This window comes from Corvus kubaryi, unplaced genomic scaffold (assembly GCF_017639235.1).
Source record: "Corvus kubaryi isolate FWS band 111438036 unplaced genomic scaffold, C.kubaryi_AGA036_p1.0 129, whole genome shotgun sequence".
NCBI classification, from domain to species: Eukaryota; Metazoa; Chordata; class Aves; order Passeriformes; family Corvidae; genus Corvus; species Corvus kubaryi.
The window spans coordinates 2,724,552-2,747,912 of record NW_024580664.1 but is presented as its reverse complement, the minus strand read 5'-3'; the positions used below and the strand labels follow the sequence as shown (position 1 = coordinate 2,747,912).

The window sequence follows — 23,361 nt, the reverse complement described above, 5'->3', positions numbered from 1 at the left end:
CGGAGCCGCCGCGGGGGCCGCGGCCGGCGCACCTGGCGGGGGGGCGGCGGGCGGTGCTGCTGGCACCGCAGTGGAGCGCGGGGCCGGGGAGCGCCGGGGCGGGCAGAGGGGGCACCGCGCCCGGGCAGCCACTGGGAGCGCGCCAGCCGCGTCTCCTCAGCAACGGGCCTGGCACGGCAGGGCTGCGCCTCCTCCCTCCTTCCTTCCATCCCTCCCTCCGCCCGTTCCTCCCCGCTTCCATCCGTCCGTCCGTCCGTGAGCGTCGTTGTCCCCGCCAGCCCGTCCGCCCACAGGGGCAGAGGCTGCCCGCTCCCCCCACCCCATCCTCCCGGCCGGGGCCGTGTGTGCATGGGAGTGGGGGGGGAGGTTCTTTATTGGCCTCGTCCTCCCTCTCTCCCTCCCTCCCCCCTTCTTCCACACTCCACCCAGAAATGATCCAGTGAAACTAGGAGGAGGTGATTCTCCTCCTCCCTCCTGCTGCTGCTCCTGCTGGTCTGGAAGGGACTGCAGGAATCTCTGCTGTGCTCTGCTCTGAGGCAGGGTCTGGGGAGGGGAGACCGTTCTGTGGAGGGAGGGGGCCGCTGTGGCCCGGGGTGCAGCTCTTCCGTGGGGGGCTGCTTGGTTCCCGACCATGGGGAAGGACCAGGAACTGCTGGAAGCCGCTCGCACTGGGAATGTGGCTCTGGTGGAGAAACTCCTCTCTGGGAGGAAAGGAGGGATCCTGGGCAGTGGATCTGGAGCTATTCCCTTATCCAGCTTATTGAGGTAGGGACATCGTTCCCCATCAAATGCTGGGGATATTAACCTCTTCTTCCCTATCATCATTATCATCGCCCCTCTCATCTTCATTTCCATTCCCGCATCCTTCATAGTAACAATAAAACCTTCACTCTCTCGCCAAGTAGAAGCATGCCAGGGTTTAAAGTCACAGGCAGTCATTTTATTAATATAGTGGTACTGAATTTCCTGCCTTCAATGCGTCTGCAGGGTCCTTGTTCATTCTTTTACTAGCTGTGGTGCAGAACTTATGTTTTGACTGCTAGGATAATATATACAATGTATTAATTACCCTTCCTTTGATATTTCCGTCTTCAAATTGCTACTTTAATCACAGATGGAAGTGTTTATCACAGACAAGGCATTGCATCGTGGAATTCTCTGTAAAAAGACATAGCTTCACCCCATACCCTCATCCATAGTTGCTACCCTTGCTTGCAGAAGAAATTAGGCATGCCATCGTAATAAGCCTACAAAACAAAGAAAGGGAATCTTTTTTGTGGGAGATCATCGAGGCAGAGGAGGTGTAAAACTTAGGGAACAGGTTAGGTAAGAGCAATATTACTTTCAAGGTACCTAGATTTAGTGGAGTGAAACTGGGTTGCTGGCCATGTTGGGTGAAAGGGCTTAACTTCAGTCATTAGTTGTACCTCCTGGGATCTACAGCATAGCTTTGATCGTAAGTTTCATCATGCTCTTAAGTCAGAGCATTGTCACAATCATTTATGACATTTGACTGTATTCAGAGCAGAGGAAGTCTGCAGCACAGTCCAGTGCTAGTGTCCAACACTAAACTAGGCATAGCAAAAGAAGACAAAATAAACTGAAACACTGTTGACCTAGAACTTGAATAAATTGGGGGTTTGGTTTGGTTTTTTGTTCCTTAAAGAAAGAGGAGGCCTGGCACAATGGAAATTGATTAAATGAAAATGTATTTGTGATTCTATTGCCAGTGCCTTCTTGTCAAGGTATTTTTATTATTTCAAAGCTCCCTATCAGGGAAAATTTAGTGTTAACTCTCCAAATTATACTGTTTAAACTCTATTATAAAATCTTGCTATTTTAAAGTTAGGTTTAGTGCTGTAAACAATAGCAGTTCAGGTATTTGTAGTTTACCAAAGTTCTATGCTATTGCACCATTGTTGAATTACTAACCCATTGACCAAAATCAAAACATACCATGTGATTGCTTTTTGTACTGTACTCAAATAGGCTGCTCAGGAAGAAGTGTGCCAGATAGCCAGTTGAATTTGAAATATTATACCCACTTTTCTGGGGTAAACTTACAGAAGTAAGTTCACTTCGGTGCAATGACTAGCCATTTATAATCTAGTTCTAATGCATGATTGGTGTAGTGGCTTTCTCCAGGGCTAGTGCCTGAGCTGTATTCTTGCACTGTTAATTTCATGTTGTATGTCGGAAGTTCTGTATAGCCAGAGGGGGATGTATTTGCTTGTGCTTGCCTTCCTTTATTTAACAGCACTGTTGTATGTTGTGTACACAGAACACGTGAACCATGTGTTTTGTATGTACAGATGGGTCAGCACAGTCCTTGTTTGTTACTCAGGATTGAAGTATTTTAGGTTGTAAAGTCAACTGGCTTTTTTGTCCTGGAAGTGCACTTAGCTTAAAGAGAACTAAAGCAGATGTTTAATTTATGGCATTTCTTACTAATGTTAACAAGAATGTCTATGGCTTCTGTAAACGCAACTTCAAAAATTAAGAGCAAACTTTCAGCTGTATGCTGCATCCAGCTGTATGATTAAATATTTCTAATTTAGAAAGAATTCAGTAATGGTTTGATGCGTAAATGTTCACAATCTAACACAGTATGGAACATAAGACTTTTTAGAGGGTTCAGCAGGATGCTCAAAGCAGAAACTACTATGCATTATACTAAATGTTTTTCAAGAAAGAATTGTATGTGACAGGTATTTTGACATAGCTTTTTTTTTTTCTGGAGATGTTCCATGACCTAACTGATGCCATTAATTATGGATTAAGTCCAGAATGACATGCAAGATTAAGGTTGGATCTGTCTTGGTACAGAAAACACGGAAACAAAATAAGGTACTGAGAGTCATATGAACATCTTGATCCTGTTTGGGAAATCAACACTTACTGAAAATAGCAAAGTTGTAGAAGAGCCATAATTGTACAGTATAAAACTTTGAAATTGAGGGGGATCCAAAGATTTTTTAAATAGAAAATCTGTTGAAGAAGTTTACTAGTAGAGCTATATTCGTATTTTTGCATGCAGTTTATTAGAATAAAAACTTCTTTTGAAAGTTGTTTTTAAAAAAGCAACGGAGAAGAATATAGGGACATAATTTTCTTCATTTTATATAATTTTTAGGAGTCATGTTTGACAGTATCTCCTGCTGTTTTACTGATCATAATTATTGCTCAGTTTCTAAAATGGTGCCCCAGGACTGTAGGTGTCCCACTGTGGTGAGAAAGTCCATGTTGCTTGCTCTTTCTCCTTTTGGCAGTTCTGTTTCTAGCATTAGGCTGGAAAAGTCCAACTCTTTCAGGATGCAAATGGACTAATACTGTGCCTGATGCATTGGTCTAGGTAGTAGGAGTACATTTTCCCTTTGGATTTCTTCAAAGTGCTGGAGACAACTGCATTTATGTGGCTGAACTCTACAGCTAGACACCTTTTTTTGGTGGAAATTGGCTTTACAGTAATTATGTTCCCTGTGAATGAAATTTAATATTCATAAATTGACAAATACAAATTGATTATTATCTGAACCAATGAGCAAACTATCTGATCTCTGATGTCCTATTCACATTTTTATAACAGCTTTTTTTTTTCCTTAACGGTTAATGTGTTTTATGGTACTTGGGGGGAAAATAGGGCAAACTTTTGTATGGTTATTCTAGAGTTGAACCTATTTGTTGATGCTAATTGCAAACTAAATTATTTAATTTTTAAAGGCCTGACTTCTAAGTCATTAAATTATGACAACAGTTCAGGAAAACAGCTCCATTCTGGAAAGCTATTTAAGCACACATATAAATGTATGAATGAATTCCTGCGAGAATTTAAACATATGCTTAGAGTATGTGCAAAGTGCATAAAAATGATGTATGCTTAATTAAGACCTCATATGCACCCAGATATCTGTAATAGTTACTATATAATACCTCATGCCCAGATTTGTTTACCTAAAACAATGACAACAAATCAATGATGTTTGACTGTGTGGACTTTCTAACTCATTTCAGTTCAGGAGAAGCGTCGGAAGGCTGCTCTGGGTCAGTTTGTGCCCCCTGCCTCAATCTCCATAGTTAGCTCTTTATTATAAAGATTGTGGCTGAAACATAGTGAAGGGGAATTCCTCAGGTGAAAAGATCAGCACAAGGCATTGCAACATGCTAGAGCAAGTAACCTAACACCTGACATAATTTAATTGCTTAAACCTGGGTACTTATTGGTATTTTAGGTGCCCAGGTGTTTTCTGAATGGGCTGATGGGCTTTGACAAAGAACCAGGAACTCTGGAGATACATCTAAATTCCAAGTGTGATACACTAGGATATCTAAAGCTGTGTTACGTGTCTTGCCTATGGTCCCCAACCCAAAGCATTAGTGCAGAGCTGGGCTCTCTTCTTTTACTATGAAACAAGGCTATTTTGAGACGCCTCATAAAACATTCAAAGTTTAGAAGACTTAAGTCTAAACTTATTTTTTTCTGTTTCTTTGTGGATTCCACTGCCTGGAATTGTCACACATTAGTACATTAAATATGTTTCATATTAAAAAGAAAAGGTTTTTAAGTTTAGAATTAGGGATTTTTTTTCCAGATTGCAAATAGAATTTTCACGTATTTTACACGATTTCACTGGCTCTTATATTATTCCAGTGTAAACACAAAAACTTGACAGTAAAATCCCACAGTCTCTCTAACACAATGTTTCATTTAATTTCTGTATCCCAAATCCTTAAATGCGTAAATGTTCACATTTTAAAGGATTTAACACATAGAAAGAGTAAAGTGTTTCTAACAAACCTGGTATTTTTAATTTACTTAATTTGATTATCTCTGTGTACAGAACATGTTTTAATTGACCAACCAGTTTTTCGTTGTTGGATAGACACAGCCTTCGTTTCTTTCAAAGTGTTTTTAGGAAAAATAACTTTGAAGGTTTTAATGTATCTCAGAGACCTTATCACATTTTGCCACATGTAGTCATGTACATGCCTGTTTGTTCCATGTTACTAGCAAGAATGGAAGGTTTTGATTATATGCTAATTTTTATTCTTTTTAAACTGTACATGTTAAGAGCTTCGGATTTTTAATGGGACTGTGGGATTGAATATTAATTAATATGAACTGGCACGGAGTAGTAGGGAAGGTTGAATTGGCCCTTTTTTGCTCTTTGTTGGCTGCTGCCATTACACAGCATGAGAGGGCGGAGCAGCCTGCCTGGAGCTGGTTTCTTCCCCTTCCACACTTGGCCCTGTGGCAGGGAATGGCTCCGTTCTTTGCTCAGCCTTACTTAGCGCGGCTACACCGTGTATAGGCCTGGCCCAAGTTATTTCTCCTCTAAAGTATAAGAGACACGGCAAGCAGATTGTCAGTCTGGGAGTTGCAATCTGTTTCCTCATCTGTTTCTCAGAGCAGTGTCTTGCTTGCAGCAAAGCCACAGTTTAGCCTGATGGCCTCAGTGCGTGCTGAAAACCACACAGATCCTCTTCTGTCCTTGTGCAGAGCCCTCTGATTCATTCAGCTTCCTTTGCAAAAACAGATCACACTTGGTAGGGCTTGTAGAGCAGGAAGTATTCAAAATGTTGAAATACTTTATGAAGCTTTAGTTAACAGTTTGAAAGTTTTTTCATGTTATAGTTTGAATAACAAATGGATCAACTTATCAACGAGAATAAGGGGACTACTTCTGTTTATCATTACAACTAGCGTTGTTTAAAGTAAGGGGAGCTTTCTTAGGTTCTTTTATAGGGAGATTTTCTTATGTGAGGCTTGCAGTAGCAGAGTTCTGGGCTCACACAATTCCAAGGTATTTATTTCAGACAACCAGCACAGATAATAAAATGGAAAGTATTTATTACATAGTTCAATGGGGCATCCATTTAGTCTGTATTTATTTCTAATTTTAGTTATACTACTTTTAATTAACGAAGGGGTTTGTACCGATGGCCTAAGCAGAGACCGGCGTTCCCAGATTTCCAAATTACCTTCTTTATCCTGTTAGAGTAGGTAACCTAATTCTTTTGAGGACATATTTAATCTTTTTTCTTTTTGCCTTTCAGTATGGAATGCAAACTAATAATCAGGACAACAGTTAGTTTATGCTTTTTGGTATTAGTGATAGTTGATTGCTGCCTTGGCTTTGTTCGTTTGCCGTTTCAAATGTGTGAGCTTCTCTTAGCCTTCATTTTGTTATCTTCTACCCTTCTTAGACTTATTTTTATTCTCACTTTTGGTAAATGCTTTCAATCAAAGTTCAGACAGCATTTTATCTGTTGAATTCCTTAGATTTCTTTTCTAGTTTGAAATATTTACAATATATATAGGTAGCAATATAACAGTATCCAGGACATCTGGTAGATGGTTAAAGGCAAGTCAATTCACAAAGTCTGTGTAATAAATCTTCCCTAGGAGTTCAGCATGATCCTGGATTCAAGCTCTGTAGTTAAACTCCATGGATAAACTTCCCACTTCTCCTTACTCCAGAACTTGTTTCCTGAGTATTGGTCAAGTGTATGTTCTATTATTTTTCTAAAATATTAGGCCAAATGCAAAAAATGACCAGCAAGAAGTACAGATTTGGTGTAAAATCTACCAAGGTCATTTTATCTAACCATATATAGGATCAGGTAATGGTAACTGTACTGGGAGGACTGATGGAGTTCATGACAGAATCAGTCAGACTAGTAAGGGAAATTTGACAAACATGTTAAAAGGAGAAGGTAAGGAAAAACCTTCAGAATGTTGAAGTGTCTATAACTTAAAACAACACTTTTAAAATTCTTAGCCACTTGATGTCTAGTGTCTAACTCCACAGAGGACCCTATAAATTCATTGTGATCATCACTGTGTTTCCCCTCTTGTCCAACATCTATGATTTTAGTAGTTTGGTAACTCAACAGAATTAATGCTGCTTTATACATTTTTGAGATTGACATGATAGTACTGTTTTTAAGTAGTAATGTTATAGCAGAACTAAGAGGGGAAATAAATGAAGTAGAATGAAGACTGATGTTATCTGAAAGGTCTGAGGTCTGTATCTTGTGAGGGTTGGAAATGTTATGAAGAAAAAATACAGGTGCTTTTAGGGCAGATGTTTCACAGTCACTGCAGTAGTGATCCAGGACATAGCCATGTTTCTGAAACTCTACAGGTAGATTATCTTATTTGCCTCAGTTTCTGTTTGTATGAGTATTCATGGATGAGCCATTAAGGAGCTGCTTACAGCTCTAGCCCATTTTTAAAATTTTCTTGACAAAGACACTAGTTGAAGCATCCTATAAACTGCTTTAATTTATGCTACTGGTATATAATCTCTAAGGGACTGTGTAATGTAGAGTGTAGCTACAGTGCCTTTTCTTCAGCAAGCTTAGTGTGCTCACCTGGGGAGGTGACGGATACAAGAGTTCCGCAGCTGGAATTCTCTTCTGCCATGGAATTTCTCTGCTGGCCACTTCTAGTTAGAGTACACATTCTAATCCTATACTAATACTTCAAGATAAAATATATTGACAGCTTTTAATGTTAAATGTGTAAGGCATAGTAAGTAGTGTTAATTTCTGTCTACTGATATGATATTTTCACGTATGTGGACCCTTTTGGGAAGTAGGGAATACCTTTTTTTGAACCTTCTAGACTTTATTGGAAGACTTTTTTTTTTTTTTTTGATTACTTTTTCCTGATGACAGTATTTTCAGTATGATCACTTTGCATTAAGAAGTGATACAACAACTGTTCTGCACCTCAACATCTATGAATTTCTAATAATGTACAGGTATCTGCTCTAAGAAAGGTTCTGTGAGATTTAATTCCACAAGGTTGTGCTTTTATTATAATCATTTTACACTGTTTCCTATGTATTGCACATACATTTTCTAAAGAGAGAAAAAATGTTAAAAATGACATCTCGAGTGCAGTTTAGTCCTACTTTAAAACAGCCAGTGGCAGCTGTGTTTCTATAGGTGTTGATGTCAGTGCTAGGTGTCTAAGTTCCTATCACAGCCAATGGAGATCTAGTCAATACAGTTAGGGGGCATAGAGCGCGACTGAGCTCACCCCAAAGTGGATATTGAATGGTTTTATTTCAAGATGAAACATGTCCCTAATTTAAATATTTTTGTAGGTAGCCTTTGAAGAACAGGGAAACATTTGTAATTGAAAGTATATGTAGAATATATAAAAATGACCACTTACATAGGTAGGTTGAAGCTAAATTTGGGTAGAATTGCTTTCCTTTTGTGTTTTATAGCTGGTTTGGATTAATTCAGAAGCAGTAGATAATAGGTACTGATCGATAATCAGTAGATTAGCTGGCCAAGAGGCAGAATTCTAGATGGTTGAAGTTAGAGATACATGATCATTACTTAAAATGCATGATTTTGTATCACATGAGGTTTATTGAAAATGCTCCAACTGTACAAGAAACAAATTAGAAAACATTAACTGGAGTTGAAACTAGTTAAGAGAGGAAAGGCAAAAGTAAATATGTTGACAAAAAGAAAATGTGGACTCAGTGCTTGGTGGGGCAGAAGACATAGTGACACAGCTCATGGAAAAGGCAAAGAATCATTGCCTTTTCCATGAGCTTTGGTTGTTTGGTGGTAAAGTTTGACTTACCAAAGTTGTGAGTCTACTAGCAAGATTTGTGTGGCAATGGAACATGGCCCACAGCAGAGGAAGATCAGGGGAACATTTACATTCGAGGAACCAATATTACTGTGAGGCCACTGTTAATTTTTGGAGGATTGTGTCAAACATGGGACATTTCTGGTGATTGAAAAAGGAAAATGTCATGCCTGTGTTCAGGAAGAGCAAAAGGAAGGTTCTGGGGTCATCAGGCTCATCCTAAGTCCTAGAGATGGTTCCAGAGCATGTCCTCATGAATGCAATTTCTTCTCTCACAAAGGATAAGAACACAACTGAGAACAGCCAGCATGGATTTACTAAGCTTAAATCATGCCTGACCAACCTTAATTGCTTTCTACAGTGTGAAAACTGTGTCTGTGAACAAGGGGAAAAGCGTGGTGTTTTACCTCAGGGCAGTCTCAGTCAAAATTGTGAGCTATGAACTGAGTAAGAGGATGATAAGGTGGGTTGAAACTTGGCTGGACTGTGAGAGGGTGTGATCAACAGTCCAAAATCCAATTGCTTGTATCTACTAGAGGGTTTCCGAAGGATTCAAGGGCCAGTATTGATTGCAATGTATCAAGTATAGCAGGTTTGTAGATGACACCAAACTGGGGAGAAACCATTCATACGAAGAAATGCTGTAAGGAGGGACCTGGACAGGCTGGAGAAATGAGCTCATTGGAGCCTCTCAAAATTCAGGCAAAAATCTTATGTAGTCCTTCACAGGCTCTTGTGCTGGAGTTGGACAGTTTTTTGTGTTTTACTTCTTTTTCTGACGTGTTAGTCATTACAAAACTGCAAATATCACATTTAGTTTTTGAGTTTACACATTAGTAACTTATTTCTCCTGTAAGAATGGTGTGATTGGTGTGTGGATTTTCTCCTAATCCTTCATAGCCTGGACAAGAAATAGGTTAAGTTGTAAAGTATTCATGCTGTCGCAGTATGAGGAGCGTCCAGGAGATAGATGCCTTTTAGAGAAAGTAAGAAAAAAGAAGGGTTTTATAAATCAGGATTGGGAATATTTTTTAGACTAGGTATTTTCCCACTGCATGTTGCTTGAATTTTAAGCTTTCATGATACAACTTTCCAGTATCGTTTTTACTGGTAATTCTGAGAATTAACTCTTGAGTTTCATGTCTTCCATCTTTATGTTCTGATTTGTCAGGGTCATTGTTTTCTGTTTTTAGATGTCACTCGATACGAAGAGTGAATCTCTATGTCTAGCTTATTTTTTGCAAATTAACCCCCCCAGCATAGTAATATTAGCAGTTTGACCCCAGAATCTCAATTAAGTCATTGGTAAGGTTTCTTAAAAACATAATTTGCACTTATTTTTAGTTTTCAGTTTTCTCAAGTAATTATTTACCCACTTCCTTGTCCTTCTTGTCATCTGTGTAGTTAATTTGTCAAAATATGCTCCTAAGTGATTTGCAATCACTCTGCTTCCTGTTTTGTGCACATTTATTGCAGAGCAGTATCTTGCATAACCAAATGGTAGATCCGCCAGGGATCTTCTCACATAATGCGCACAAGTAATGTTTCAGAGAACCAAATCTATCATTTGTGGAAATAAAGTATACAGCATGTAGTTTATATATATGTTACCAATCTGTTGTTTGCCTGTCACAACAGTTAAATCTATCCCCTCTATTCCTCCTTTCATGTAGACTATGTAAGTCTTGATTTCAGAGGGAGAGGAGTCTTGTCATAAACAGAAAATTAAGCGTCTAAAGGTATGGAATAGGTGTATGTTCTGGGTGAGAAGATGTGGGTAGAAGACAGGTGGAGACCTGACTCAAGGTATTTGGAGTGGTTTAGCAAGCAGACTGTGTGTAAAACTCTTGAGAAGGCTGGAATACTAGAAATGATTTGTAAAAGAAATGGGTATAAGGATTGAAATTAGGAATGAGAACTGAGACTCGCCATGGTAGTTAGCAGTGCTGAGGAGAGTGAGAAAAGTTTAGGAGATGAGCTACGAGGAACAGGACAGAATAAAGAAAAATTCATTCAGCAGAATAGAGAGAAAATGTACATGCACTGAAATACAGTTTTCATTCAAAGCTTGACATTTTCATATTTCCTTGCTATATTTGTGAAATGCATTTGCAAACTGTCTCCTTTTCTTTTAGTGCTAAAATAAATTGCTATAATAGTGGTTAATAAAGTGCAACCAGTCATGCCATTAGTATAAGTGGAAGAAGTAGTTGTGATAAATCATCTAGTGAAGTTTTGCCAGTATGACACTGCATGGTGAAATTTCAGGAGTTTTAGTTTGCTTTTTTTATGAATGATAAAAATAAGGTTGCCAGTGAAGTTTTTATGTATCCCACTGAATGCAGGAATTACGTGTTTTTTTAATGACACAATCTGTAGTCTTTTCCTCAGTTGCAGCCCAGGATAGACAGTGCTCATTAAATAAGCAGTTATTCAGCATTTTTAACTTACTATTCAGTGTTTAGCCCTGAGCCTCATTTTCTGCACACAATTCAAACTCTTCTCTAGGAGAAGAATGATTAATTTTTCTCCTGAGCTTTTTTTTTTGTTGGTGATGTTTGTCGCTATGGTGTCTGACTGCTTCACAATATTAATGAGTTTACTGTCCCTGTACTTCAGTGACTGGGTAGGGGTTTTAATATCTGCACTTAAAAATGCTGACTGAAGCACTCTTAGATTATGGTGAGAAGTATTTATTGAATTGGTGTTTCCATCTGGTGACTTCAGCGAGCTTGTTTTTCACAGTATTAATATAGTTAGTGTAAAATTATAGGAGTGGATCTTCTTGGTCAGAATGAATGTCTGTCCAGGAAAGTACTCTTCTCCAGTTTTGACTGGGAGTTAAGAGCCTGTTCGTAGAAGAATATAGTGGCAAAGCAAACATGTAGTATGTAACAGTTTCTCCAGTGTGCTCTCACAGCTTTTAGCAATTTGCAGCAGCTTTCTACGACAGATGTATTGTCTTTCCATTAAGTAGCTCCAGTGGATTTTTCTTTTTCAATTGGTCTTTGAAGCAATGCAAATTTTTAGCATTTATGGCATCTCACAGCAAGGGTTTCACATCTTAATGAAGTATTATGTGAAGAACATTCTCTATAAATTAAGTAGCATTTTATATGTCCAAATGTATAAAGATCTGTTCAGATATATAGAGGTTTGTTTCTGGAGAACAGGCACAGATAGAATTCAGTTCTGTGGTGCAGCATTAAACTGCTGCTGCTGTTCTTACCTTGTTTGATTGATTTAATAAACACCAATGAACCTTTAATACCTTTGATTTTCAAAAAGAAAAGAGTTTTTATTCAATCATCCCCATTCTAGGGGATAGGCCTGCAACTGTTCCAAGATCAGCATTCGTTGCAAAATAAAAGGAAATAACGTGATTAAGGCTAATACCTATGTGGTAGCAGGATGACTTAACACCAGAACTTTAATCCTTGCCTTTTCAATCTCAACAATTTTTAATACTCTTTTTTTTTGTATATAGTTATATATACATTTCCACAAAAAAAAATATTTTTCCAGAGAAAAATATATTTATTTTGAGGTTAAAAATATAGACTACCCATATGGTGGTGAACAGAATATAAAGAAACTGGAGATACCTCTAATAACTTACAAAAGATTACAACTCCTGATGTGTATCTAATATCTTTATGAGACATTATCTAGAATTTGAGATGCTGGAGGATGGTTTTTTCCTTTTTTTTTTTTTCCTTTTCAGCAACTACTGGTACTCATTTGAACAAGATTCCCATTATATTACCTGAAACAGCAAAGGTGAGGCAAGAAAAATCAAACTTTAATTGTTGAAAGTAAAGTGTGAAGAAGAGATGAAATGAAAGAGCTTTCTGTAGAGGAAGGATGTTATTTTCCTCTCTTTTCTTGTGGGAAACAGTTATTGGGGAAACAGCAAGGTCATTCCCCAGTGATGAAACGTTTCCTCTTATGCCCTAGAAAGATAGTTTGAGGCATAATTTTCCCACTTAAACTGTGAACCAGAACTAATGAGTGACTTAGAAGTGACGCCATTCCTGGTCTGTGGTACTTACTGTGTTGGTACTGCTTAACCAAAAAAAGAGAGAAGCTTCAGCACTGAGCATCCATGTCTCTGTCATGCAAGCAAGAAAGAGCTGCCTAGGTATAAATGGCATAAAAGGAGTAAAAGCAGCAGAAATCTTGTCATGCGTCTCCAGTGCATGAATAGTTTTTGCTATGACATGAACTGTTGCAATATTTGCTCTCCTTCTTTTGCTTTAAAGTTCAACAGGTTGTAACAGCGCACAGACTGAGGAAATAAGTTTTGAGAAAAGCAAGTGAGGTTGTTTAGAAGTGTCTGCTTTTTAAAATGCCAAGGGAGCATCCTCCTTGTTAGGCTGCCTATTTCAGTAGACAACCTCCAGGGAATAAATGAGCTAATTATGATGGTGGTAAGAGACAAAGAGATTTCTTTCCCTTCCCTCAGTAACTAAATATTGTTTTCATAGGATTTTTTCTCATCATCATCGCTTCTTTTCCCAGTATAATTGTGATGCCCAGCTTGAAACAGGGGAAAAATGTAGGATGTGAAGAATCCTGAGGTTGCTTATGCCAGCCTTGAAAAAGAGAACCTTGCTGAAGATATTCACTTCAAGGCCAGGGAGTCCATGTGAAAAAAAAAAAAAAAAAAAAAAATCTAGGTTAATGATTTTAATGATTTTAGAGAATGCAGAAGACACTAGGCTGGAGATGGCATGGAAAAATTGAACATAGAACAGAATTCATTGGGTAGTTTGAAAGAACAGACACAGTGCTGATCAAAAGTGTAAGATCATGGGTACAGGACTGATTTGCAAAGTAGGGCATGATAATTTCCTGAGCAAAGTGGTAGAGGTCCACTTTCAGAACCTTCCTCAAAGACTGATGAAAACTTAAGAAGTGGCAAATAAATTTCTTTCGAGAGTGACAAGAAAATACACGCAGGTGGCTGGATGTTGTCTGGTCTTTGCCCAAGGGATCCATAGCAAATGTGGATGAATTTGCCTAGCTACTTGGGAAAATGCCAAAGCCAAACCCACTGTCTCTGAAAAATGATGGAAGGAACTCAGTCCCTTTGTGGTATTTCTGTTAGAGTATGTTCTTGGGTTAAAAAAAACCAGTCAAGAATGAGAAGGCAGGCCTCAGGATTATTTTTTTAAGGATGGAGCCAGAATGTCTAGACTTCTTTCTTTGAAAGTTTACTACTTTGGCTAGTCTTCATAGTAGCTAATTACCCAGATCTCCTTTGAAAGTATGACTTTGTTAAATTACACAAGATGTCACCATTTCTGCGTGTCACAATTCCTAAAGAGGAATTAAGAACAGTTATTGCAGAAGGTCAGCTCATAATGTGCATCTCTGTTGCTAAGTTTCATTTGGCTTGTGAGTTGCTGTAGCACTCACAGTAGCTCCAGCAACTGTCATGCAGCATGCATTATTGCAGTCTTCTGGGATTCTTGGAAAAGTCCAGAATACAGCTGAGATTTTCCCGAGGAAAATAAATCTTTTGGTAAAACTGGCAATTCATTATGCTCCTGGAAAGTTGGGTCTTTGGGGATTTTCTTTCTCAGCTCCATAGAAAGCAATCTATATACCAGATTCATTTCACAGTATTGCACTACCAAACTTACTGGGCATCAGATGAACCTTGGGTAAAGTATACAAAACTCAGCAAAGGATGGCTTTATTTTCACTGTAACTATAAGGCAGATGCTACCTTTCAAAGCAGTTGAATTGACACTCACATAGGGAGTTGTCAGGAACTATTTAAAATTTACCAGAGCAGCAAAGGAGGCTGTCCTGACTGCGTTAGCACTGCTCAGGGCATACTTCTAATTGTCTGCAATTTTAGTCATGTGGCCTAACAGTCAGAGGCAAACACACTATAATTTTGATGACAAATCTCTTTCCCTTTGCAACTCTATTAGGGTACATTATTACACATCTAAGCATACAGAATTTGACAATAATATGAATGATTAAAATGTTGGGGTTTTTTTCATTTAAAGTTGATATTTAAATCACTTTTGATTCATGTGTGAAGAATTTCTTTCTGAAGATGTTTTAAATTTAGTTTTCATGGGCATCCTGGAAAGTTTTTTAGCGAGATTTGAAAATGCTTAGAAACCTGGTAACGAACATCTCGAACTAAGATTGGTGATTTGTGACCTGGCTTAAAAATTGTCAGAAAAGGAAAAAAAGTAGCCTGACTTTAACTTCTCATTTGAAGTGTAATATGTCTTTTAATTTGGTATTGTGCTGCTGTGCTGAAGTTGGCTCTATGTATCTGATTTTTTCCATCACTTTCAAGTGGTTGTTTTTTGAGCAGGTTTTTGGGTCAGTAAGCATATGCTCTGAGTAGCAATTACAGTATCCAGAGAGAAGTTTGCATTGTATCCCTTTAAATGGATTCTCAGACTTAAGCTGGGATCATTTATCTTTAGCATAACAGCTGAAGACTTGCACACCTAAACATTAGTTCACATTCCAAATGAAGAAAATGCATTTTGGCTAACAGCAGTGTATTCTGTAACTAGACACTGACCATATTAATGATATTGTGTAACTGAGTGTTCCTGTGCTAAATATTACGACTCCAATTCTGTTAGTGCTTTGATAATGAGATTCTCTTTTTCATTTGAAACACTAGCAAGTTGTGTTTATGTGTTTCACTGTTAATCAATAGTGAGTGAGCCTATCACTTTCTCAATAGGTCAGTATTTTCCACTACAGCTTAGAAATAAATGTAAATAATTTCTCACTTTATCTTTACACTTTTTTTTTTTTCCCCCTGTTGTGGGATGTTATTTCAATGCTAATGAGACAGGGCTGGGTATCACCATCCTCCAGAAAATAATGCAAGTGGGAAAAATGATACTGAAGAAATTTTGCAAATAAATTTGAGTTATGTCTTGCCTATATAGGAAACCTTGAAAAATCTTGAAATGAGCTCAGTCACAGTTAGGTAGTTATGTGTCCATTTTCTAGATCTATGCTTCAGTGAAAAGAACCAAGTTCCTTTCCTTAGAGGCATGCATCAATGATATGATGAAGTCGAAGGTACATGTCCTCTTTCCTCCCGATCATTATAATTTTTTTCAAGAAAGTAGAGGTGTTTGTATGTCTGTAGTTGTGCATGAATGTTTCACATAGTGGTGAAGAGCAGCTTAGTCCTAATGAATCAGGTAGTAAAATTAAAGTGGATAATTTCTTTTTAATAATTTTTTAAAAAAACAGCTTCAGTGAGAAAAACACCAGCTTTTCTTGTTGAACTGTGGCAGTTTTTATGATACTTGTTGTGATCTAAGTTTCTGACCATAGAAATGGCATGGAGTGTAACAGAGCCCAAAACAGTAGTTAAGCTGATAACCATGTAACTCACCTCTGATGTGGAGACTCAGGTTCAAGTCTCTGGTCTGTCATTATCCCAGGAGAGTTCTCAATAACTGGTTTATCCAGCATGTACTTTTCCTCAAACCAAAGATTATACAGAGTTACATAAAAATATTGAAATAGATTAAAGATACTAAATCCAAAACATACAAGCAGTATTGGTCACGGCACTTGCTTGGGAAACAGAACTGTGGTACAGGGTTACTTTAAGTTTAATCTTCCCATCATAATCCAGCAGCCTTGAGTTTCACATTCTGTTCTTTTCTGTTTAAGGAACTTAAAAGAGTCAACACAAAAAAGCCCCACTTCAGAATGATTCTTGAGTTTAAGCCTCACATAGGAAAGTGGAATTACCAGTGACTCAAAATTTGGAAGTCAAATACTTTAGTGAATTCTAAAGGCAATTTGTTGCAAAGTAAGGGAGTGTTCTGTTTGTACTGTATTGAAACCTTTCTAAACCACACCTTTCAATTCCATTGTTTTTGTGTGACAACATTTTGAATGACTAAGAAATGTGTTAGAGTGCTGATGGTAGGTTCAGAAGTGTTAGCACTGTTTGAAGTGGACCTGCAGTTTTCTCTGTGGCATGGACTTCGAAGTACAGGGCTTTGGGCTTCTCAGACTATTATGACCATAGTTTTATAGACTTAACAGAACTGTGCAGTTATGCATGTATTGGTCATAGGTTTGATTTGTTTAGGCACTGAACAAGATTTCAAACCAATCCTTTTTCAGATGAGTATCATCAATCCATTCTCATCTGTGGTGAAATTTTATATTTGTGCAATAATTTTCATCTGCTGAAGTAATTACTACTCATGTGTGACTTCTAGATAAACTGTTTGGAGAAAAATACATTCATTAAAATATCACATTACTGAAATATATCAATTTGGAGCATAGAGGTTTTTCTTTAATATCTCCATTTCTTTCTTCCCCCTTCCTCTGATCCCTCTCTCTTAGTTTCTCTGCCCACCTGTCCCCCCCTCCCTGTGCCCCCCTTCTCTGCCTCTCTCTCCCCCATCACTCTATCTCCATTATTCTGCCTTTCCATTCATCCCTTTCTCACCACATCTCTGCACCCACTTCTGCCCCGCCACCATCTCTCTCTTCTCTCTTTCCAGCAGTTTAAGCCATAAAGAGAATCACCTGAGACAAAATAATACAAGAACACAGATCAGGAAGCATTGCCTATTGAGCTGAAAATAGTTAGATGGAAGGATAGAGTGACAAAGTAGTCTGAAAAGAGAGAAACTCATGTCTTTGTTTAGGAAAAGTGTTGGTGTTCCTGAGGATGAGTGAATGGCAAGTATGATTAGACTAAAACAGGACAAGTCACTCATAGTCCCATCAACATTAAAAAGGAAAAGTGTGAAATAGAGGAGACATGTTTTATTTAGAATATGGAAATCTGCTTGGGTTGTATACTCTTTTCTATGAGCTGAGACTTAACATAATAATAAGGATAGCAAGTATCCTAAAGAATTGTTGGACTATTTGACTAATTATACGTAAGTTCATGAAGAAATAAAATTCTATGCAGAAATACCTGATAAGAAAATAAACTACTTCAGAAAATAGAGCTGAAGATGAGGATGTCTGATATGTTTTCAGAGATAATTTAGATGATAGTGAAAAGAGAAAAAGGTGTGACTAGGGATTCCTGGCAGTAAAGAGAGAAGTTTTAGATCACGCACATTTAATTGACTTCCATGGTATTACTAGATTGTGCTGGATGGCCCTTTTTTTATAACATATTGTAAACAAAAGAACTTCACACTCAAATGCTTCAGATTTACAATGGGGCTGCTTTGGAATAAGATAATTAAAATAATGAAAAAGCAGAAAGAGTGAGGAGAAGTACAGTGACTGGCTGGTTTACTGGTTTATAAAAAACCTGGATACATGATTTTGTTAGTTAAGCATGAATAAACATATTCTATTTAAAAGAGATATAAAGAGAAGGTACAGAAGGGATGTCCTTTACAGTCGCCATGCAATTGTCTTGAGAAATAGATCAGCTAATGGGTAAAAAAGCTGTCTTGCAGAGATCAAGGTCATATACTGCACTCCACTTCAAAATCCTCTTTCTTTCTTAAAGATCTTATGTCTAGGCAAAGAGTTATAGAAAGTGGGGAGAGCAAATTTAGGATCTCTTAGATCCTGAAGCACTGGAAAGCATGGTGAGGTAACAAGCACCGATGTTACCTGTGATGACATTATCTGTGTCAAGATCAAAGAGCCTGTTGATATATAGATCTAATAATCTATATATGGTTCTCTTTAGATTTACATGCATGGAGTAATGATACCCAGCCTAAATCTACACAGAGCGAGCTTGGGTTTAGCGGGACCTCTTAGCTCAGATTCAGTGTCATGCAAGTGTGGCTACAATTCTTCCAGACTTTAGCTAGTTTTGCGATCATTATAAATGCATGCAGTTGGCTAAGAAGTGCTGTTAGATCCACCCTGGCTTTTGCAGACAGTCCTGTGTCTGTGTACCCACATTGGTCTGCAGATGGTCTGCCCGTGAACTGTGGCGTGTCGGTGGCATATTGTGTGTATCACTGAATGTTGTACATTACCACATGGTGTTCTTCAGATAAAATTCACTCCACTTAGTTCATACAAGAGGGATGGTGCTCTCTTAGTTGTTACTTAGTATTTTATTTTCTCATTGTGACTGTTAGCTTATGCCTTTAGCACACAGTTTGCAGGTGCCTCTGTAAAGAGAATTCTTTTCCTCACTTATTTCACAGCAGAGTTTTGCAAGTATAATGCATTTATTTTCAGAAACAACCTTGTTTGATGACAGGATATAATTACTCCACTTTACAAATGGGTATGTGAAGCCCTGAGACACGAGGGTCAACATCATTGAGTAATTTTAGATGCCTGGTTCAAAACACCTAAAACCTGCTTTATGATTTTGCAGAATATTTGTCATCACAAACCATTTAAAAGTGCAAAGCGCAATTTCCTCTGACTAGCAGGGCAACTTCGAATAGTGCTTTTGCTGTTAAAATTCAGAATATGAAGTGGCCACTCTGAAAGTTACATGCTTGATGATCATTCTTGCAAAGCTAGATTTAAGAGACTTTCTTACTGTTGGAAAACCTCTGTAGTACAGAAGGTCTACATCTCTAGGGCAATATTGCACTACCTTGCAATACGACTTTCCTCTTTTTTCCCATGCAGTCGTCTAGTTCATTCAGAATGTATTTCCCTTTCTGTTTAACATCACATTTAGCAGGCTCTGTTGGTACATGACCTACCTTTAGAGTAGGTTACATAGAGAGGCTGAGGCAGGTTTAATGAGGAAAGAAATGCATGCATAACTTATCTGTGCTATTTCTTGACATTTCAGTGTGATTTCTTGTAATATTTTTACATGATTATATATATATGTAATTTCCTTTTTTCTTTTTTTTTGTAAAAAAACCCTGATAAAGTAGCAATTCCATCATGTTTGTGGTACCAACACTCAGATACCTTAGGCCTGTTCAATTTTTGCATCGCAGCTGACCAGCTGTGTGATAGCAACTCATGGGGCTAAGACCCTGAGTATTCATGGCCAAAGAAGTCATCTTTTGGCCTTATCAAGCTTGTAAGCCACTAACTAGATGAACCTGATGTAAATCAATGAGAAATGGCACATCAGGATGTGCTGCACAGAACTCCGTGTGTGCTTTACTAGAATGCTTGGTACAGGTAGCCAGTGGTCGTGTGCATTATTATTTTTTTGAAAGTGTTGCTGATATTCGCCCAGTTATCAAGAGATTCACATTTGGAGAATGTGTCTGGCAGGGTCTAACAAGTGTTTCTGGTCACTTGATGAAAGTTCAACTCTTCTAGTCTGTCCAACTGTCTTCTTAGCTTTAGCCTTTATTCCAAATATCCTGTGTTTCTTCGTGTCCTTTCACAGCTCTTCATTTTACCCTTGGAAGGCTAATGCTGCCAGTCTTTTCCTCAGTTATTTTAATTATTTCAACACCTTCTCTCCAAATTTCACGTCTTGCCTGTATGACTTGGGTTCTCTTTTCTGTCTTCTCATTTAATTTTATTTTAATTTCCTGTAAATTTCCCTTCATATGCTAATTCAGATTTCCTGCCCTCATCCCCTATTTTCTTCTTCTACTCTAGAGCTCCTTTCTTAGAACTCTGACTTGTGAAATTTCACCTTAAACAAAGCAGTTTTAGTCATAAGCAAAGTAAAATGTGATTTTACACTGGGGATAGGAGGTAATGCATAAGAATAGGCAGTGTTGCTAGAACACTTGCTAAATTCACCATCCATAAAGAAGAAAAGTTAGCCAGAGAAAGAACATATCTGAATCTGCTTTTTACTGATGGGCAGTAGCTTTTTAGCATGGTTTGTACAGAAGACAGTGATTTATTTAATTCTGCATGGCAGGATGAACAGAGTCGTAGAGTGCACTAGTGTGTAAATAGTACACTCGAGGAACTTCTTGTTTATAAAAGAAAATCTGATTATTATAGTAGAATGATGGGAATGCTGCAATCAAGTAGTATGGAAGTAATTTTAGAAATCTTAAGATTTAAGTGACTTTTCAAAAAAATAATGAAAATGCTTGAAAAGTTGGAATCAACAAGTTTTTGATTGAAAAGGGGAGAAAGGTCGTTTATTTGTATGTGTGTATATATACATATATCTAAAAGGAAAAACAATCCTTCAGTAAATGAAGTTAATTTTATTGGTTTGATTAGTTACTCTGGAGAGTGAATGGAAGAACTCCTCTGTGCCATTAAAAGCCCTGTTTTGCTCACATCCAGCATGATGCAGGTACTTTGTGTTGCACTAGAACTGCTGCACTGGTAGCATGTTCCAAGTAGAGAAATAGTTTCAGAATGTCAGTACATTCAACATTTTTATAAATCCATCTTGACTATGAAAGATACATTCTCAAAGTATTTGACTGATGAACAGTGGGAGAAGACCTTGTAAAATTTCTCCACCCAAAAAATGCAAATTTCAGAATACATGCTACATAAGTAATTTTTTTTTTTTTTGTATGTGCTGGATGTTTAATTTTATTTTTTTTATTTTTATTTTATTTATTTTTTATTTTTATTTTACTTATTTTTATTTTATTTTATTTTATTAAGGGTATTAGCTTGAAAATGTTTGCCATATCTGAGAATTCTTTAAAGAAAATGGTGAAGAACTGAACTCATCCATTGGTATGGTGTATAGTTTTCAGAAAGGAAAAATATGACAATAAATATTACTTTCTCTAAGTCTAGTATAATATTTTACTATCATTTAACTTGTAATATGAAGAAAAAAAATCATTAATTATCTAGAACCTGAGCAGAAAGCATTAGTAATTAATGAATGATAATTTATGAAAAACTAAGTTCCATCTTAAAAGAGAATTATAAAATTGGATAATAAAAGGAATACAGAATATGCAACATTTTTATTTTAAATATATAATCATATTTAAGTAAATCAAACATACTGTGATTCTTAAAACCTTAAAGTTGAAAAAACCAAACACTGAATTAGCTTGAATATGAATGTTGTCATGGATTAAAGTGCTACTAGATAAGCGACTTTAAACATAGAGACTATAAATGACAGCTTATTCTACCAAATTTTAATGTTAGTAGCCAGAGGGTTACTCTAACAGTAAAACAAAGAGGAAGATGCTTTTAAATGTGGCTGACTCCCAAGATAATCTCAACAAAGTCTGGTCTGAAAGCTCCCATATTTCTCCAACCTGTTTGTTTCCTTTGTTCAGTGTCTTGAAATAAATTGTCACTTAGAGACATGCCAAAGTTTGATTCTGCTGAGTATTTTCATTTTGGAGGAAGACACTAAAATTGCATTAGTCAAATTGACAGGTACTGAAAAACTGGAAACTATTGCAAAATACTTTATAGAACAGGATTAGACTGTAGTAAAACCTTGATAATCTTCAGGCATGGGTTAAATACAATTAAACATTTTGATGAGTAAAGAATATTTTTAAGAACAAAAATATATTTTTAAAGACAAAATATATAAAGAATACTGAATATGAAGAATTTGGTATCAGATTCTTTAGATAACCACTCTATACATATACTTCTGTTTATACTATCAAAAGAATGGAGAGATCTCAAGAAAGCTCAGGGAACCTAAATTCTCTAGCAAGATACAGTAAGAATACTCCTAATCGCAGTTTACAATACAAAACCACAGTATTGGCAAGCAACACTAATAGAAATGTTCCCAACAGTTTTTCTCAAATTTTCTCAAGATGACAAAAGAAGTGTGTGACAAAATTGTAATTTCTTCTCACATCTCTTCGTACAGGCAAGCGGTTCTTATTTATTTTGAGTCTGTCTGGAGTTCCTCAAATGTCTGCATTTTGGTATTCAGTTCCATTCAACTTCCAGTAGGTGCATCTTGGTATTTGTGTTCCTCTTCTCTGGTATCTGTAATAAAAATAGTGTCTTTTATACAGTTGGAATCCGGGACACATCCTGGTGCCTGGTTCATTTTGTTTTGAAACATCCGGGGGAATTCTAATCTGTCAGTACCTGAAGGTATTTGGGGCAAAATCTGTTACTTAACCCTGTTGCTGATCTGGCACTATACACTGGGATCTATTCTTGATATCACAAATAGGGATTTTTTTTTTTTTTTTACTTAAATGATGTATCGAGGCAGTAAGTTGTGACATATTTTCCATAATTTTAAAAATAATTTGATATTAAATGAGTTCCTCAGATTAGTGAAAATTTTCTCATCATAGAAGATTGCTGGTCTAGTGTGTACTGCTTTCTCTTGATGAAATTATGCCTTGTGTACAGGTTTGCCATTTCATTTTCAGAAGTATTATCAAACCTAGTGATAATCTGACTTTCACTGTAGTGGAAATTAGTGACTATTGGCAGCACCCAACATGTTTATATATAACTTACACTTGATATCTAGGTGCCCATGTTTTGAAATAGATCTTTATGTTTTATACTGGATCTGTGAGAACCATCCTATTTGTCCTTCCATACTGAAGATGCAATTTGCAGTGAATCTAAAAAACCACCTTTAGATGGTGATCCTTGAAGCTGTACCTGAGAAGTAAATTCTTCTACAGTCTTCAAGAGATGTTTCCCTTTCTGTACATTACCAAGGATATTGGAGTCAAGAGGAACTTAAGCACATGTTCAGAGTATTGCACTGCTATTCTGAGAAGAGTATGATATTTAAACAGTTGGAATGAGCACATCATGCATTAGTTTTGTGTTACATTATCCCATGGCAGGTGTATTAAATTATTTCCTATTCAGGTATTTATGAATACGTTTAGTGAAGCTCATGAATG

The 23,361-nt window shown here is 37.3% G+C and overlaps 1 protein-coding gene across 8 annotated transcripts in view; it reads left to right on the top strand.

Moving 5' to 3' along the window:
- The first annotated feature begins 566 nt into the window (after positions 1-566).
- The window catches only part of ANKS1B (ankyrin repeat and sterile alpha motif domain containing 1B), a 413,072-nt gene continuing 390,277 nt past the window's right edge, over positions 567-23,361 (top strand). For 2 of the 8 annotated variants that reach the window (XM_042026397.1, XM_042026351.1), the window contains exon 1: positions 569-765. In XM_042026397.1, the coding sequence (XP_041882331.1) occupies positions 632-765 (134 nt within the window). In that variant the 5' untranslated portion in view covers positions 569-631. Of the gene's footprint in view, positions 766-23,361 lie in introns of all 8 variants that reach the window. The other 6 variants (XM_042026370.1, XM_042026332.1, XM_042026379.1 and 3 more) reach the window with 5 other exon arrangements.